The 19,614-nt window shown below is 37.2% G+C and overlaps 1 protein-coding gene and 1 pseudogene across 2 annotated transcripts in view; one reads left to right on the forward strand and one right to left on the reverse strand.

Moving 5' to 3' along the window:
• Positions 1-19,614, forward strand: part of CCDC7 (coiled-coil domain containing 7) — a 310,496-nt gene that overhangs the window by 172,128 nt on the left and 118,754 nt on the right. The window contains exon 19 of one of the 2 annotated variants that reach the window (XM_034643983.1): positions 1,656-1,689. The exons of the other annotated variant lie outside the window; for it this stretch is intronic. Coding sequence (XP_034499874.1) covers positions 1,656-1,675 — 20 coding nt within the window. The 3' untranslated portion in view covers positions 1,676-1,689. The remainder of the gene's footprint in view (positions 1-1,655; positions 1,690-19,614) is intronic. 2 annotated transcript variants of the gene reach the window in all.
• On the reverse strand, positions 8,540-9,065 carry LOC100474971 (annotated as a pseudogene).

Consider the following 19,614-nt stretch of genomic DNA (forward strand, 5'->3'; position numbering starts at 1 on the left):
TATAATCAACCCATATCTTCCAACATTGGCTTGAACTTTCTAAATAAAATTAAATGATTGTGATGTAAAGTGCAGGAGAATTACTCTTCTATTCTGCTTTGAGTTGAGAGTTCCTCTACTGTTTCACCTATGTTACCAGGTTATCTGAGATAAATATTCCTTATTATGATCAGGATGTTTTCTTTTATTCAAAGTTTATTACAAATTTTAACCAGCAGTTAGCCTGAATTTAATCAATCCACTAAAATTTTTTATTGTGGTAAAATTTGTATAACATGAAATTTGCCATTTTAATTATCTTTTAAGTGTACAATTCAGTGGCATTAATGGCATTCACAATGTTGTGCAATCATCACTCCCTCTATATCCACAACTTTTCATTACCCTAAAAAAAAATTCATCAAGCAATAACTCCCATTCCTGCCCCTATCCAGCCCCTGGTAACCTCTAATTTACTTTTTATCTCTATGAATGTGCCTATTTCATATGAGTGAAATCATACAACATTTGCCCTTTTTATCTGGCCTATGTCACTTAGCATAATGTTTTTAAGTTTCATCCATGATGTGTCAGAACTTCATTCCTTGTTTGATGGCTGAATAAGATTCCATTGCATATCTATCTATCTATCTATCTATCTATCTATCTATCTATCTATCTATCATCTATCTATCATCATCTATCTAATCTATCTATCTATCATCTATCTATCTAATCTATCATCTATCTATCTATCTATCTATCTATCTATCATCTATCGCATTTTGTTTATCCATTTACCTGCTGATGTACATTTGGGTTTCTGTCTTTTGGCTATTGTCAATAATGCTGCAATGAACATGGTGTATGGGTAGCTGTTTAAATCTGTTTTCAATTATTTTGGGTAGGAGTGTTGATCATATGATAATTGCTGGATCATATGATAATTCTAATTTTGGATCATATGATAATTCCAATTTTAGCTTTTTGAGTAACTGCCCAACTGTTTTCCACAGTGTTTGCACCATTTTATATTTCCACCAGCAATATAGAAGGATAACATTTTTGCCAACACTTGTTTTCTTTGCTCTTTTAATTATAATGGTTCTAGTAGGTATGAAATATATCTCATTGAGATTTTGATTTGCATTTCCCAATTACTAAAGATGTGAAGCATTTTTTAAATGTGCTTATTGGTCATTTGTATATCTTCTTTGGAAAAAAATGTCTATTCAGCTCCTTCACCCAGCTTATAATTGGTTTGTTAGTCTTTTTGTTGTGAGTTGTAGAGGTTCTTTATATATTCTGGATATTAAACCTTTTTTTTTTTTAAAGATTTTATTTATTTATTTGACAGAGATAGAGACAGTCAGTGAGAGAGGGGACACAAGCAGGGGGAGTGGGAGAGGAAGAAGCAGGCTCCCAGCAGAGGAGCCTGATGTGGGGCTCGATCCCGTAACGCCAGGATCACGCCCTGAGCCGAAGGCAGACGCTTAACCGCTGTGCCACCCAGGCGCCCCTTGGATATTAAACCTTTTGTCAGATGTATGGTTTACAAATATTTCCTCTCATTCTGTAGGCTATCTTTTCACTTTCTTGAAAATGTCCTTTGATGCATAAAAATAATTTCATGAAGCTCAATTTATCTGTTTCTTATTTTGTTACTATGCTTTTAGTGTCAATATCTGAGAATTAATGGCAAAATCTAAGGTAAGAGATTTACCCTTATGGTTTCTTCTAAGAGATTTATGGTTTAAGCTCTTATATTTAGGTCATTAATACATTTTTAGTTCATTTTTGTATATGGTGTGAAGTAGTGATCCATACAACTTAATTTTTTTTGCCTGTGGAAATTGAGTTGTTCCAGCATTGTTTGTTGAAGAGGCTCTTCTTTTTCCACTGAATTGTGTTGGCACCCTAGTAAAAAACCAGTCAACCCCATGTATGGGTTTATTTCTGGGCTCTCAATTGTATTCCACTGGTGTATATGTCTATCCACATGTCAATATCATATTGTTTTGATTTGCTTTAGCTTTGTAGTAAGTTTGGAAATGGGGAAATGTGAGTTCTTAATTTTTGTCTCTTTCAACACCACTTTGGCTATTTTAGACCTCCTGCAACTAAATATGAATTTTAGGATCAAATTTTTTCATTTTTTCAAATAGGCCTTTGGGATTTCCTAGAGAATGCACTCAAATCTGTAGATCACCTTGGGAAGTATTGTCATCTTAATAGTATTAAGTCCCCCATTCATGAACCCAGAATGCCTTTCCACTTTATTTAGGTCTTATTTAGTTTATTATAGCAATATTTGATAGTTTTCAGTGTATAATTCTTAGGTAATAGTAATTCCTAAGTATTTTATTCTTTCTGATATATAGTGATGGAATTTTTTTTAAATTTCATTTTCAAAGTACTTATTGCTGATGTTTAGAAATACAACTGATTTTGCATGCTGATCTTGAATCCTGAATCTTTGCTAAATTTAACTTTAATATTTCTGTGTGAAATCTTTGGAATTTTCTAGATATATGATCATGTCATCTGTGAATAAAGATAGTTTTACTCCGTTTCCAATTTGGATACCTTTTATTTCTTTTTATTTTCTAACTGCTCTTGCTCAAACTTCTACTACATTGTTGAATAGTACTGGTAAAAACAGACAATGTTTTCTGTTTGTATGGAGGAATCATTCATTCTTTCACCATTGAGTAGAATGTTAGCTGTGGGTTTCATAAATGTCATTTGTCATGTCCAGTTGGTGTATAGTGGTGTTCAAGTCCTATATTTATTTATGGATCTTTTATATGCTTGTTTGCTTCATATATTTTGGGGTTCTTTTCTGTGTGTGCCTTTGTTCATAGGTGTTATATATTCTTGACGAATGACCCTTTTGTCAACATATAATGTGATTCTTTGTCTCTTGCAACAGTTTCTGACTTAAAGTCTATCTTGTTTCATATTAATAAAGCCACCTGTATTAGTGTTCTCCAGAAAAACAGAACAAATAGGATATCGATATCTATATATAGATATAGATATATAAAAGGAGATTTATTGTAATAATTGGCACATGCAGTTACGAAGGCCAAGGAGTCCCATTATTCACTATCTGCAAGCTGGAGAACCAGGAAAACTGGGAGTGTAATTCAGTCTGAGCTCGATGTCCACCCTGGGTTCTTTTTTTTTTTCTGCAGTGGAGGAATGATAGACTTAGAAGAGACCTTTCTGTGTGGTGTTGCACTGGCCTGAGGGAGGGGCACTGTGGTCAGTGTGTAACCACTTCTCTTGTTCTTCTAATGTGGTCTGTTTTGGTCTCTGTAGTGCTTTAGCTTCATCCCCATATTTTAGGATTTTCTCACTGGTGTCTGTGAATGATTATTTGTCCTTCTTATGAGGGAGAGCAAGGTCAAGAATGACCTATGTTGCCATCTTGGTGATGTCACTCATGTTAATTGTTTCTTTTGCAGTGTAGAAGTTTTTAAGTTGGGTGTAGTTCCACTTACTGATTTTTTTATTTTGTTGCTTGTGCTTTTGATGTCAAATCCAAAAAAAATCATTGGCAGACCAGTGTTGAGGAGCTCCTTTTTTCCCTATGTTTTCTTTTAGGAGTTTTATAGTATCAGATCTTATGTTTAAATCTTTGATCCATTTTGCATTAATTTTTGTGAGATGTTGAAGTTAGGGATATAATTTCATTTTGTTTGCCTGTGGTTATATGGTTTTCCTAGCACCATTTGTTGAAGAGACAATCATTTCCCCATTGGATGTTCTTGTCTCCCTTGTCAAATATTAGAGGACCGTATATGCAGAGGTTTAATTCTGCATTTTCTATTCCATTGGCCTGTGTATATTTTTATGCCAGACTGTACTATTTTATTTACTATAGTTTTGTAGCATAATTTGAATCAGGAAGTGTGATGCCTTTTCTTTCTCATGATTGCTTTGCTATTGGAGCTCTTTTGTAGTTCCATACAAATTGTAGGATTGTTGTATCTATTTCTATGAAAAATTACATTGGAATTTTGGTAAAGTTTACATTGAATCTATAGATAGTTCTGGATAGTATGGATGTTTAAACAATATTGACTCCTCTGATTCATAAACATGGATTTCCTTCCATTTGTATCTTCTTCAATTTCTTTCAACAACTTCTTGTAGTTTTAATTGTACATATTTTTTACTTCCTTGGTTAAATTTTCTCCTAGGTGTTTTATGATTTTCAATGCATTGTAAATAGGATAGCTTACTTTATTTCTTTTTCAGATGTTTCACTATTAGCATACAGAATTGTAACTGACTTCTGTGTATTGATTTTACATCCTGCAGCTTTACTAAATTCATTGATCATATTCCACAGTTTTTAGTTTTGGGGATTTTCAATATATAATTGACCCTTGAACAATGAAGGGGTGGGACACCAAACCCCTGTGCAGTAAAAAAATCTATGTATAACTTTTGATTCCCTCAAAACTTAACTGTTAATGGCTTACTGTTGACCAGAAGCCTTACAAATAGCATAAACAGCCAATTAATGCACATTTTATATGATATATATACTATATTCTACAATAGAGCAAGCTAGAGAAAAGAAAATGTGAAGAAAATCATAAGGAAGAGAAAATACATTTATATCACAGCATTTATTTTAAAAATCTGCATATAAGTTGACCCATGCAGTTCAAGCCATGTTGTTCAAGGGTCAACTGTACAAAATCTTATCATCTGCAGATAATGAAAATTTTAATTCTTACTTTCCTATTTGGATGCCTTTTATTTCTTTTTCATGCTTGATTGCCCTAGCTAGGACTTCTAGTACTGTGTTGAATATGGGTACACTTGTATTGTTCCTGATCTTAGAGGAAAAGCTTTACATTTTTCTTCATTGAGTATAATGTTAACTGTGGGTTTGTCATATGTTGACTTATGTGCCTTCTATACCTAAGCTTCTATGCCTAAGCTTTGAGAGTTTTTTTATCATGAAAGAATGTTGTATTTTGCCAAATGCTTTTTCTGAATCTATTAAAGAGATCTTATGATTTTTATTTTTCATTCTATTAAATGAACTGTGATATATCACAATTATTGATTTATGAATGATGACCTATCCCTGTATCTCAGGGATAAATTGCACTTGGTCATAGTGCATGATCGTTTTAATGAGTTCTTGAATTTGGTTTGATAATATTTTGTTGTCAGTTTTGCATCTATATTCTTCAGGAGAATTAGTCTGTAGTTTTCTTGTACTGTCTGTATCTGGCATTTGGAATCAGGTAATACTAGACTCCTACAATGAGTTTGGAAGTGTTTCTGCCTCCTCTAATTCTTGAAAGAGTTTAGAGATGATTGGGATTTGTTTTTCTTTAAATGTTTTATATAATTCACCACTTAAACCATCTGGTTGTGGGGTTTTCTGTGTTGGGAGGTTTTACTATTTTAATATCCTTTTTATTGGTCTCTCAAATTTTCTGTCTCTTCCTGCTTCAGTCTTCGTAGGCTGTATAATTCTAGGAACTTATTTTTTTCTTCTAGTTATCTAATTGGTTGGCTTATAATTCCTCATAGTATTCTTTTATGATCCTATGGATTTCTGTACTGTCAGTTGTAATTACTCCTCTTTCATTTCTGATTTTATTTATTATTCCTTTTTTCTTAATTAATCTTGCTAAAGGTTTGTCAATTTTGTTTATATTTTGGGAAAAAACTACTGTTTGTTGATTTCTTCTATTGTTTTTCTGGTCTGTATTTCATCTGTTTTCATTCTTACCTTTATTATTTATTATTTCCTTACTTCAGCTATTGTTTGGGCTTAATTTGTTCTAGTTCTTTGAGATGCAAAATTAGATCATTTATTTGCTATCTTCCCAATTTCTTAAAGAGTTGACCCTTGAACAACATGGGTTTGAACTTCATGGGTCTACTTATATGCAGATTTTTTTGATAAATGCAATATAGTGCCATATATGTATTTTCCTTATGATTCTAAAAGTTTTAAAATTCCAGTTAGTTAACATACAGTATAATATTAATTTCAGATGTTCAATATAGTGATTCATACATCATCCAGTGTTCATCACAAGTGCCCTCCTTAATCCCTATCACCTATCCACCTGCCCCCCTCCTTTCTGGTAACCATCAGTTTGTTCTCTATAGGTAAGAGTCTTTTTCTTGGTTTTCCTCTGGCTGTGTTTTCCCCTTTGCTTGTTTGTTTTGTTTCTTAAATTACACATGTGAGTGAAATCATATGGTATTTGTCTTTCTCTGATTGACTTATTTTGCATAGCATAATATTCTCTAGATCCAACAATCATTGCAAATGGCAAGATTTCATTCTTTTTTATAGCTAAATAATATTCCATGGTGTGTGTGTGTGTGTGTGTGTACACATATTACATTTTCTTTATCCATTTATCAGTTGATGGACACTTGGGCTGTTTCCATAGTTTGGCTATTTAGATAATGCTGCTATCTGTTAAGTCCACTTGGTCCAGTGTGTCATTCAAAGCCATTGGATCCTTTTTGATTTTTCTATTTAGATGATCTGTCCATTGATGTAAGTGGGAGCTTAAAATCCCCTACTATTATTATAATATTATTAGTAGTTCCTTTATGTTTTGTTATTAATTGTTTTATGTATTTGGGTGCTCCTATGTTGAGGGCATAAATTTTTACAATTGTTAGGTCTTCTTGTTGGATTGTTCCTTTTATAATTATGTAGTGTCTTTTTTGGTCTTTTGTTACAGTCTTTGTTTTAAAGTCTATTTTGTCTGATATAAATATTGCAACTCCAGCATTCTTTTTCACATCCATTTGCATGATAGATTATTTTCCATTCTCTTACTTTCAATCTGCAAGTATCTTTAGGTCTAAAATGAGTCTCTTGTAGGCAGCATATGGGTCTTTGTGTGTGTGTGTGTGTGTGTGTGTTTAACCCATTCTGTCACTCTGTGTCTTTTGGTTACTGTGTTTGGTCCATTTACATTCAGTCATTGTATTTGTATTTTGTATTTGTATTTATTGCTATTTTGTTACTTATTTTGTGGTTATTTATGTATTTTTTCTCTGATCCTTTCTTCTCTTGCTCTCTCATGGTTTGCTGGTTTATTTTAGTGATATACTTGGGTTCTCTTCTCTTTATTCTTTGCATATCTATTAGTGTTCTTTTTTGAATTTAAAATAAGCAGTATATTAATTAAAGACATTTTTAACAATACAGGAAGTTTTTTAAAACAGTGGATTTTTTTTTCATTTTTAAAAAACATTTTTTATAATTCCAAAAATAATTTTGGCAGTCATGGGGAACAGTGGAGGCACTTATTTCAGGGTCTCTGATTAGTGCCTTCTGTCTAGTTCAGTCAGATAAGTAAAGGTTCATAAGGGACATGATTTAAGATATAAAGGTGACAAAATAAAATTAGCCTGGGATCATACCATCTAAATAAAAGAAAGTTCAAGAGCCAAGATACATAATTAAACTATTCTCATAAGATCCTACTCTTAGTAATAGAAATACCTAGTATACGCAATATAAAAATAATTTTTACCATTTATTTAACACCTATCATTTGCCAGGCACTGTGCTAAATATTTTACAAACATGATTTCTAATTCTAAAAACCATTCTTAGGTAGATGGTTAAAGCTGTTTTTTGAAACAGAAGAAGAAAATTAAGCTTATTAAAGTTTAATGACTCCTCTAAGGCCATACAGCTGGTAGGTGTTAGAACTCGGTTTGACTCCAAGTTTTTCTTCCACACAACATCTACTGTATTGAAAATTAGCAGAACAAATTGCTGTTATTATTATTATTTTTAAAGATTTTATTTATCTATCTATATCTATCTATCATTTATCTATCTATTTATTTATTTAGCATGAGCAGGGAGAGAAGGAGAGTGAGATCTCAAGCAGACTCTGGGCTGAGTGCAGAGCCCTCTGCAGGGCTTGATCTCAGGATCCTGAGATCATGACCTGAACTGAAATCAAGTGTCAGAACCTTAACTGACTGAGCCACCCAGGTGTCCCTGTTGCTATTATTTTATCCAAATTTCATTTGTAAAATCCCATCCATGGCCTAACATTCTGATACGGCAATATGTAATTTTCATCATATTAGTAAATAATGAAGAAAATCCATTGTGTTCTTATTATGAGTTTGGAAAACAGTGTTGTCACGGATAACAATAAGCTATCGTTTTTTAAAAATTTTTTTATTTATTTTTATTTTAATTCAGTTAGCCAAGGTATAGTACATCAACAATAAGCTATTCTTGTCCTGAGTTCCAACAATTTAGAAGCTGTTACTCAAAACCAAAATCTCTCTGATTCAAATATAAAACACAGTATTCTATTTAGTCGCAAATGCAAAGATCTGAAACGCCATTTTTTGAGCCATTTCTGCATGAGTCCAGCCTACATTCATCCATAAATAATATTAAACTAAGAAGTCCTTGAAGCAGTTACATTGTTGAAAGAATTCAACATTATGCTAGAGCCTACACAGACACAGGAAACAAAGCAAGGTCCTTCCACATAGCATAAGTCTTTACAATGATTTCATCTTAAATCAGTGTCTCTTCGTGCCGCACATATTCTCCAATGTCTGCTTGATGAAATACCAGAATCACCATGGAGTCTACTTTCCTACAGTCTTCTGCAGACTTTGCTGCCACCCCAAAATTCAAAGGTATGTCTGCCATGGAGCATACCACCTCTCCTTGGTACCAACAAATATTTTCAGTGATTCAACCCAGCCTGTATTTCAACACATGGTTCCCATACAGGAAGGACTGCTCTGCTCCAGGCTTTATCCACACTTTATACTTGGCATATGGTGCAAGGTAATCCAGAACTGTGATGTGCAACTGGATCTTGTGAGTCTTAGTGAGGTACCCTGTGACACCAGCTTGTCCCCAGAGTGGTGGCCAACTTCAGGATCTTCTCATTCATATAGTACACCTAGTTGTTGTGCAGCCTGAAACAGTAGGTACCATTGGACCTGTTGACCAGGAGCTGAAGATTCTCTCAAATGTATTTCACTATCATTTCAAACATTATGTGGGTCTCTTATTTAATCAAAGGCCGCATTTTCCCACTGGGTTACAACACTGAATCTACATTCCTCAGCGGCCATAAACAGAACTATTAGTGGTTTTTGACGTGTGGTTAGGACATCTTCTGTATGTAGCAGTCTGTATTATGTTGATGGTCACATAAGTTTGAACCCATTCTTTACTCCTCTCCCACCCATGTTTTAGATATATGGAGTCATATTTTACATTATTTTATTTTGTTAATCCTTTGGCTGATTTTTTTTTACAGAAAGCTTATTTTAACAGATTTTGTTTTCTACTTTTCATACTCTTACTTATGGTCCTTCCTTTCCACTCAAAGAGTCCTCTTTAATATTTCTTGTAGGGCTGGTTTAGTGGTCATGAACTCCTTTAGTTTTTGTTTGTCTGAGAAACTCTATCTCTTCTTCTATTCTGAATAATAGCCTGGCTGGAGGGGGTGGAGCTTGGTGTAAGAAAGTTAAGTAGTAAATGCCTGTAGTGCTGGTTCCCATAGGTGACAGTGTGTTTATGCTGGGGGTGGGGGATGGGGCAAATGGCACTTGCCACCTCCTTTGTTCTGGGAGAAGTCCCTCAGCACACTCTGCGATTAGTAACTAACTCTCCCTCCCATAAGCCCTTGGCACTTTTCAAACTGCTGCTACCAAGCTGTATGTCCATGGGCTGTTTGCTAAGCTGGATATTTAAAGGTGTAGACTCAGCTTCCAGTTGCCCTCCAAGCTCTCTTAGAGCCCAGCCTGCTGATTTTTAAAATTCCAGGCTTTAAGTCCCACTGGTGTCCAGCAGCTCATGTGTGGGCTTTCAGATGGAGTTTACAATGCATCAGTGGGAATTGAATCCATTTTATGCCCTCTGAGATTCCTTTCTGCCACTCATGTGATCTTTTCCTTCTCATCATCATGGAACTCCTTCCTCACTAGTATGTATACTGTAAGAGAGAACTGATTCTCTTTGGTAGTGTCCCATAGAGCTGAGGGAACACAAGTCTGTTCCTATGAATTTGAAGCTTTGGTATTCTTTTACAACATTCCTCTGGCTATTCGTGGTCTTTTCTGGTTCCATACACATTTTAGGATTGTTTGTTCCAGCTCTTTGAAAAATGCCAGTGGTATTTTAATAGTGGTGATATTGAAAGTGTAGATTGCTCTGAGCAGCATAGACATTTTAACAATGTTTTTCTTCCAATCCATGAGCACAGAATGTTTTTCCATTTCTTTGTCTTCCTCAATTTCTTTCATAAATGTTCTGTAGTTTCTAGAGTATAGATCCTTTACCTCTTTGGTTAGATTTATTTCTAGGTATCTTATGGTTTTTGGTGCTATTGTAAATGGAACCTATTCCTTAATTTCTTTTTCTACAGTTACATTGTTAGTGTATAGAAATGCAAGTGATTTCTGTGCATTGATTTTGTATTCTGCCACATTGCTGAATTGCTGTATGAGTTCTAGTAATTTTGGGATGGAGTCTTTTGGGCTTTCCACATAAAGTATCATGTCATCTGCAAAGAGTGAGAGTTTGACCTCTTCTTTGCCAGTTTGAATGCCTTTTATTTCTTTTTGTTGTCTGATTGCTGAGGCTAGGACTTCTAGTACTATGTTGAATAAAAGAGGTGAGAGTGGGATTCCCTGTCGTGTTCCTGACCATAAGGGAAAAGCTCTCAGCTTTTCCCCACTGAAAATGATATTTGCTGTGGGTTCATAGGTGGCTTTTTATGATATTGAGGTATGTTCTCTCCATCCCTACACTCTGAAGAGTTTTAATCAGGAGAGGATATTGTATTTTGTCAAAGGCTTTTTCTGAGTCTGTTGAGAGGATCATATGGTTCTTGTCCATTCTTTTATTAATATTATCATGTTAGTTGATGTGTGAATGTTGAACCACCCTTGCATCCCAGGAATAAATCCCACCTGGTCATGGTGAATAATCCTTTGAACGTACTGTTCAATCCTACTGGCTGGGATCTTGTTGAGTATTTTATTATCCATGTTCATCAGGGATATTGGACCATAATTCTCCTTTTTGATGGGGTCTTTTGTCAGGTTTAATGCTGGCCTCATAAAACTTTGGAAGTTTTCCTTCTGTTTCTATATTTTGAAACAGCTTCAGTAGAATAGGTACTATTTCTTTTTAAATGTTTCGTAGAATTCCCCTGGGAAGCCATCTGGCCCTGGACTCCTGTTGTTTGGTTGGTTTTTGATTCCCAATTCAATTTTGTTAGTGGTTATTGGTCTATTCAGATTGTCTATTTCTTCCTGTTTCAGTCTTGGTAGTTTATAAGTTTCCAGGAAGGCATCCATTTCTTCCACATTGCTTAATTTGTTGGTATATAGGTGTTGGTAATAATTTCCAATAATTGTTTGGCGTTAATTGTGATCTCTTCCCTTTCTTTCATGATTTTATTAATTTGGGTCCTTTCCCTTTTCTTTTGGATAAGTCTGGCCAGAGGTTTATTGATCTTATTAATTGCTTTAAAGAACCAGCTTCTAGTTTTGTTGATCTGTTCTACTGTTCCTCTGGTTTCTATTTCATTGATCTCTGCTCTATCTTATTTCTTTTCTCTTATATGGTTTAGGTTTTATTTGCTGTCCTTTCTCCAGCTCCTTTAGGTGTAAGGTTAGTTTGTGTATCTGGTATTTTTTTTTTAATGTTTTGAGAGAAGCTTAGATGGCTATGTATTCCCCCCTTAGGACTGCCTTTGTGGTATCCCATAGTTTTGGGCTGATGTGTTTTCATTCTCATTAGTTTCCATGAATTGTTTAAGTTTTTCTTTAATTTCCTGGTTGACCCAATCATCCTTTAGCAAGATGCTGTCTAACTTCCAAGTGTTTGAATTCCTTCCAATTTTTTTCTTGTGATTGAGTTCCAGTTTCAAAGCATTGTGGTCTGATAATATGCAGGGAATAATTTAAATCTTTGGTATTGTTTGAGACCTGATTTGTGGCCCAGTATGTGGTCTATTCTGGGGAAAGTTCCATGTGCACTCAAAAAGAATTGAGTATTCTGTTGTTTTGGGGTGGGATGTTCTGTATATATCTACGAAGTCCATCTGGTCCATTGTGTCATTCAAAGCTCTGTTTCACTGTTTATCTCCTGCTTAAATGATCTGTCCATCGCTTTGAGTGGAGTGTTGAAGCCTCCTACTATTCATGTATTATTATCAATATGATTCTTTATTTTGATTAATAGCTAGCTGGTTTATGTTGTTCGCTGCTCCCATGTTGGGCACATAGATATTTACAATTGTTAGTTCTTCTTGTTGGGTAGACCCTTTAAGTATGATATAGTGTCCCTCCACTTCTCTTATTACATTCTTTGGTTTAAAATCTAATTTGTCTGATATGAGAATTGCTACCACAGCTTTCTTTTGAGGTCCGTTAGTATGGTAAATGGTTCTCCATCTCCTCACTTTTAATCTGGAGGTTTCTTTAGGTTCAAAATGAGTCTCTTGTAGACAGTGTATGGATGGGTCCTGTCTTTTTATCCAATATGAAACCCTGTGCCATTTCATAGGAGCATTTAGGCCGTTCACATTGAGAATATCTATTGAAAGATATGAAATTAGTGCCATCATGTTGCCTGTAAAGTCCCTGTTTCTATAGATTGTCTCTGTAAATTTCTGGTCTATATTACTCTTGGGGTCTTTCTTCTTTTATAGAATCCCCCCTAATAGGAGGGATTGGCTTGGTGGTCACATTTACTTTCAGTTTCTGCTGGTCCTGGAAGTTCTTTGTCTCTCTGTCCATTCTGAATGACAGCCTTGCTGGATAGAGTATTCTTGGCTGCATATTCTTCTCATTTCGTACCCTGAATATATCTTGCCAGCCCCTTCTGGCTTGACAGGACTCTGTGAGGGTCTGACATTATTCTGATGTTCCTCCCTCCATACATAAGAAATCTCTTCCCCCTAGCTGCTCTCAGGATAGCTTCCTTGGCTCTAACATTTACAAGTTTCACTGTTATATGCTGGGATGCTGGTCTATTTTTATTGATCTTGGGAGGGGTCCTCTCTGCCTCTTGGACATGAATGCTTGTTTCCTTCACCAGATTAGGGAAGTTCTCACCTATGATTTGCTCAAATATGCCTTCTAGTCCTCTCTCTCTCTCTCCAGCCCCTCAGAGATCCCAATAATTCTGACATTGGAACTTTGCATGGTGTCACTGATCTCTCTAACTCTGTTCTCATGGTCTTCTAGCTGCCTATCCCTACTCTTCTCAGCTTCCTACCTATCAGTTTATCTTCTAGATCACTAATTTATTCCTCTACCTCATTTACCCTGGCTGTTAGAGTATCCAGTTTAGACTGCATCTCATTCATAGCATTTTTAAGTTCAGCCTGATTAGATTTCATTTCTGCCCTTAGAGGTTCCATATTGTCACTAAGGCTTTTCTCAAGCCTAGCTATTGACTTCCTAATTGCTACCCTGAAGTCTATCTCTGACATCTTACTTATATCCATATCCATTAGATCTGTGGCAGGGGACATTGTCTCTGGTTCTTTTCTTTGTTGGGAGTTCCTCCTCCTAGTCATTCTGTTACAGGATAGTTGAGGGAATGTACAGGGTCCAAAATATCAACCAGGAACCAAGCAATATGTACCCTAGGAAAATCCAGAGTGGTCTGAAGTCACCACTGAAAAAAACAAAGCCAAAATGAAAAGCAAGAATAAAGTTATAAAATTAAAAATATTTTTAAAAATTAAAAACAAAAAAAGATGGTGAGGGGTAGGGGGCATTCATGTGGACAAAGTAGAGTGCTTCAGTTGTTCCTGGGTGTATTTTGGTCTGTTTGTTAGTAGACACTACTTCCCAAAATTATGGGCAAACTAAAACTTGTATATATATAAAGGCAATACTGAATACGGGGAAAAGGACTAAAATGAAGCATATATATATATATATCATGACCTGAGCCAAAGGCAGCCGCTTAACTGACTGAGCCACCCTGGTGCCCCATAAGTTGATATATTAAACATCTAGTTAAGTGAGACAAACATAAAAAGAAAAAAACAGAGAAGAAGCATAATAGAAAGAATAAAAAGAAAAAGAGAGTTGTATTTGAAAAATTAAAAAGCTGTGAGGCAATGCCTGGAGCTAAATATACTATTTTCCCCTGGTGTTGGGATTTTACACTTCTTCTGGGTCCANATGATTTTATTTATTTGACAGAGAGCTAGAGAACACAAGTAGGCAGAGCGACAGGCAGAGGGAGTGGGAGAAACAAGCTCTCTGCTGAGCAGGGAGCCAGATGCAGGGCTCAATCCCAGGACCCTGGGATCATGACCTGAGCCAAAGGCAGCCGCTTAACTGACTGAGCCACCCTGGTGCCCCATAAGTTGATATATTAAACATCTAGTTAAGTGAGACAAACATAAAAAGAAAAAAACAGAGAAGAAGCATAATAGAAAGAATAAAAAGAAAAAGAGAGTTGTATTTGAAAAATTAAAAAGCTGTGAGGCAATGCCTGGAGCTAAATATACTATTTTCCCCTGGTGTTGGGATTTTACACTTCTTCTGGGTCCATATGGTTGTCATCCTCTTGTTCTGGGGGAGGGGCATGCCCCACTGTTTCTCAGGCAACCCTAATTGGGCAGAATTGCCCTGCTCCCTGTTGGGATGGGTTCAGTGGAAACCAGTCTTTTGAGCTTTTGTTCTCCGGTGGCTTTCCATGCCTCTTCCAAGGGTCAGAGCAAAAATGGCCACACCCAAACCTCTGGCCAGAGCAGAGAAATTGCAGTCTACTCTCTTCACTAACCTCCCCCCCCACCCCCGGGACAAACAGCCTCCATTTCTGCATGCACCGCTGAAAACCACAACCTCCCATGGTGCGCACTCATAGTGACTCTCTTAGAGGTAGTCTCAGGAGCCCGGCATGTCCCTGCCCTTTGTACTTCTAAAAACATGCATGGCTGTGGGCTTGCATGCGCACTGCAGCTACTGGATCCTATTGGGGACAGCTTTAAAGCACTATCCTGGACACTACCACTCTGAGTTTTTGCCTGGTCCCTGGCATAGGATGCTTTTGGGCTCAGATGTTTTATCACTTTCTAGGAGCCAGCTTATGGAGCCTCCCTCCCCCTTCTGTTTATCTTCTGATATCTCTGCAGATTCTTCTCTGCAGACTCACGATTCCACCCTCCCTACCTTGTGACAGGTGGTATTTTTCTGCTTATAGAGATCCACATACATATTCTCACATCTCAGGCTGATTTCATGGGTGTTCAGAATGGTTTCGCAGATATCCAGCTAAATTCAGGGGACTGGTTGAAATGGGATCCCCTACTCCTTTGCCATCTTGCTTCTACCCCCTTTCTTCCATTATTTTATTAATTTGGGTCCTTTTTCTTCTCATTTTGATAAGTCTGGACACAGGTTTATTGATCTTATTAATTCTTTCAAAAGAACAAGCTTCTAGTTTTGTCGATCTGTTCTACTGTTTTTCTGGTTTCTATTTCATTGATTTCTGTTCTAATCTTTATTATTTCTCTTCTCCTGCTCTGTTTAGGCTTTATTTGCTGTTCCTTCTCCAGCTCCTTTAGGTGTAAGGTTAGCTTGTGCATTTGGGATTTTTCTACTTTTTTGAGACAGGCTTTGTTGGCTATGTATTTCCCTCCTAAGACCACCTTTGCAGTATCCCACAGGCTTTGAACCAGTGTGTTTTCATTCTCATAGTTTCCATGAATTTTTTAAGTTCTTTAATTTTCTGGTTGACCCAGTCATTCTTTAGCAGGATGCTCTTTAACTTCCAAGTGTTTGATCTCCTTCCAAATTTCCTCTTGTGATTGAGTTCCAGTTTCAAAGGACTGTGGTCTAAAAACATGTAGGGAATAATCTCAGCCTTTTAGTATCAGTTGAGGTCTGATTTGTGACTCAGTTTTTGGTCTTCTGGAGAAAGTTCCGTATGCACTTGAGAAGAATGAATATTCTATTGTTTTAAAATGGAATGTTTTGTATACATCTGTGAAGTCCATCTGGTCCAGTGTGTCCTTCAAAGCCCTTGTTTCTTTGTTGATCTTCTTCTTAGATGATCTTTCTATTGTGAATGGGGTGTTGAAGTCCCCTACTATTAATGTATTATTATCAATATGTTACTTTATTTTGGTTATTAATTGGTTTATGTAGCTGGCTGCTCCCATGTTGGGGGCATAGATATTTACAATTTTTAGATCTTCTTGTTGGGTAGACCATTTAAATATGACATATTGGGAGGAGTTAAGATGGCAGAGGGGTAGGGGTCCCCTTTTTCTGCTGGTTCCCTGGGTCAAGCTGGATAGGTACCAGACCATCCTGAACATCCACAGAATCAGCCTGAGACACAGGAAGATACATCTGGATCTCTACAAATGAACATCTCCAACGATGAGCATTGAGGTACGAAGTGGGGAGCCATGAAGCCACACACATATATCGGAAGATAAACGGAAGGGGGAGGGAGTCACTGTGTTTGGGCGCCGGGAAGCAGTAGCCACCTGCACTGGGGAGTGGGCAGACTTGCGGACCAGCACCCACGAGAGAGCAGACTGAGACCATGAGCCGGGGAACGCTCGCGACCAGTCTGAAAACCGGAGCTCCGGAGTGCACCCAAACCACACTGAAACGGAGCTCCAGAGCGCGTGGGGGTGGCTGGTGGCTGGCGGTGTTAGAAACACAAAGGACAGAGATGTGCCAGCCCTGGAAGTGAGGGCTGGGATGCTGGCTGTGGGGCACACATCCCGGGATGCTGCAGGGTTGAGCAGCACCAACAGAAACAGAGTTAAAGTGGCCAGAACACCAGTGGAGAGCAGTCTGCGATCCCTCTGTTCTGAGACAGAGGCTGAGATTCGGCTATTGCTGCTCTGACTTTCAGAAGAGGCAGAGCAAACCGCCAGGGAAAGCCACCAGAAAACAAAAGCCTGGAAATACTGACTCAAAGTGTGCCCATCCCCATTCCCCCTCGCAGGGGACACAGAGACTCTACCCATACAGGGTTGCCTGAGTTTCGGCGGGGCAGGCCCTTCCCCCAGAAGGTAGGCTGAAAAATCAAGAAGCCCACATCCCTAAGGTCCCTATAAAACAAGTGCACACTGCCTGGGTCCTGGTCAATAATTTGGGCTCTGGACAACCCCGCAACCTCTCCTTATCTGAATGATGAGAAGGAGAAATCCCCACCAGCAAAGAAAAGACAATGAGTCTGTGGCCTCTGCCACAGAACTAATAGATACGGATATAACCAAATTATCAGAAATGGAGTTCAGAGTAATAATGGTCAAGATGATGTGTAGACTTGAAAAAAGTCTTAAAGAAAATGTTAATGAGAATATAGAATCTCTAAGGGCAGAAATGAGAGCAAATCTGGCAGAAATTAAAAATTCTATGAATCAAATGCATTCAAAACTAGATGCTCTGACGGCCAGGGTGAATGAGACAGAAGAACATATTGGTGAATTGGAGGATGCATTAGTAGAAGCGAAAGCTAAAATAGAAACTTGGCTCAAAAAAATCCAATCTCAAGAATGTAGGTTACGGGAGATTACTGACTCAATGAAATGTTCCGATGTCAGAATCATTGGCATCCCTAAGGGGGTGGAGAAAAACAGAGGTCTAGAAGAGATATTTGAACAAATTTTAGCTGAAAACTTCCCTAATCTAGCAAAGNAATAGATACGGATATAACCAAATTATCAGAAATGGAGTTCAGAGTAATAATGGTCAAGATGATGTGTAGACTTGAAAAAAGTCTTAAAGAAAATGTTAATGAGAATATAGAATCTCTAAGGGCAGAAATGAGAGCAAATCTGGCAGAAATTAAAAATTCTATGAATCAAATGCATTCAAAACTAGATGCTCTGACGGCCAGGGTGAATGAGACAGAAGAACATATTGGTGAATTGGAGGATGCATTAGTAGAAGCGAAAGCTAAAATAGAAACTTGGCTCAAAAAAATCCAATCTCAAGAATGTAGGTTACGGGAGATTACTGACTCAATGAAATGTTCCGATGTCAGAATCATTGGCATCCCTAAGGGGGTGGAGAAAAACAGAGGTCTAGAAGAGATATTTGAACAAATTTTAGCTGAAAACTTCCCTAATCTAGCAAAGGAAACAAGCATTCATGTCCAAGAGGCTCCCAAGCTCAACCATGACAAACCTACACCACATCATGTCATAGTGCAATGTGCAAATATTAGATCCAAGGATACAGTATTGAAAGTGGGCAGGGCAAAGAAATTTCTCACGTACAAAGGCAAAAATATTAGGATTATGTCAGACCTCTCTAAACAGACCTCGAATGAGAGAAAGGGTTGGGGGGTATATTTAAAGTTCTTTCAGAGAAAAACATGCAGCCAAGGATCCTTTATCCAGCAAGGCTGTCATTCAGAATTGATGGAGAGATAAAGAACTTCCAGAATCGCCAGTCATTGACCAATTTTGTAACCATGTAACCAGCCCTACAGGAGATATTAAGGGGGGTTCTATAAAAGTATAAAGGCCCCAAGAGTGATACAGAACAGAAAGTCATAATCTATAGAAATGAAGACTTTATAGGCAACATGGCATCATTAAAATCATATCTCTCAATAATCAGTCTCAATGTAAATGGCCTAAATGCTCCCATAAAACACCACAGGGTTGTAGATTGGATAAAAAGACATGACCCATCCATTTGCTGTCTACAAGAGACTCATTTTGAACCTAAAGATACATCCATACTAAAAGTAAAGGGATGGAATACCATATTTCATGCCAATGGACCTCAAAAGAAAGCTGGGGTAGCAATTCTCATATCAGACAGATTGGATTTTAAACTAAAGACTATAGTTAGAGATACTGAAGGGCAGTATATTATTCTTAAAGGATGTATCCAACAAGTGGATATGACAATTATAAATATATATGCCCCCAACGGGAGCAGCAAGATACTCAAGCCGACTCTTAACCAGAATAAGGAGACATATAGATAAAAATACGTTAATAGTAGGGGACCTCAACAGTCCACTATCAGCAATAGACAGATCACCCAAGCAGAAAATCAACAAAGAAACAAGAGCTTTGAATGCCATACTAGAGGAGTCGGACTTCATAAATATATATATAGAACACTACACCCCAGAACCAAAGAATACTCATTCTATTCTAATGCCCATGGAACATTCTCAAGAATAGACCATGTTCTGGGTCACAAAACAGGTCTCAACTGATACCAAAAGACTGAAATTATTCCCTGCATATTCTCAGACCGCAACGCTTTGAAATTGGAACTCAACCACAAGGAAAAATTTGGAAGAAACTCAAACACTTGGAGACTAAGAACCATCCTGCTCAGGAATGACTCGATAAACCAGGAAATCAAAAATCAATTTAAACAATTTATGGAGACCAACGAGAATGAATACACAACGGTCCAAAACCTATGGGATACTGCAAAGGCAGTCCTAAGGGGGAAATACATAGCCATCCAAGCCTCACTCAAAAGAATAGAAAAATCTAAAATGCAGTTTCTATATTCTCACCTCAAGAAACTGGAACAGCAACAGAGGGACAGGCCTAACCCACTGACAAGGAAGGAGTTGACCAAGATTAGAGCAGAAAT

Source organism: Ailuropoda melanoleuca, chromosome 15 (genome assembly GCF_002007445.2).
Source record: "Ailuropoda melanoleuca isolate Jingjing chromosome 15, ASM200744v2, whole genome shotgun sequence".
NCBI lineage: Eukaryota > Metazoa > Chordata > Mammalia > Carnivora > Ursidae > Ailuropoda > Ailuropoda melanoleuca.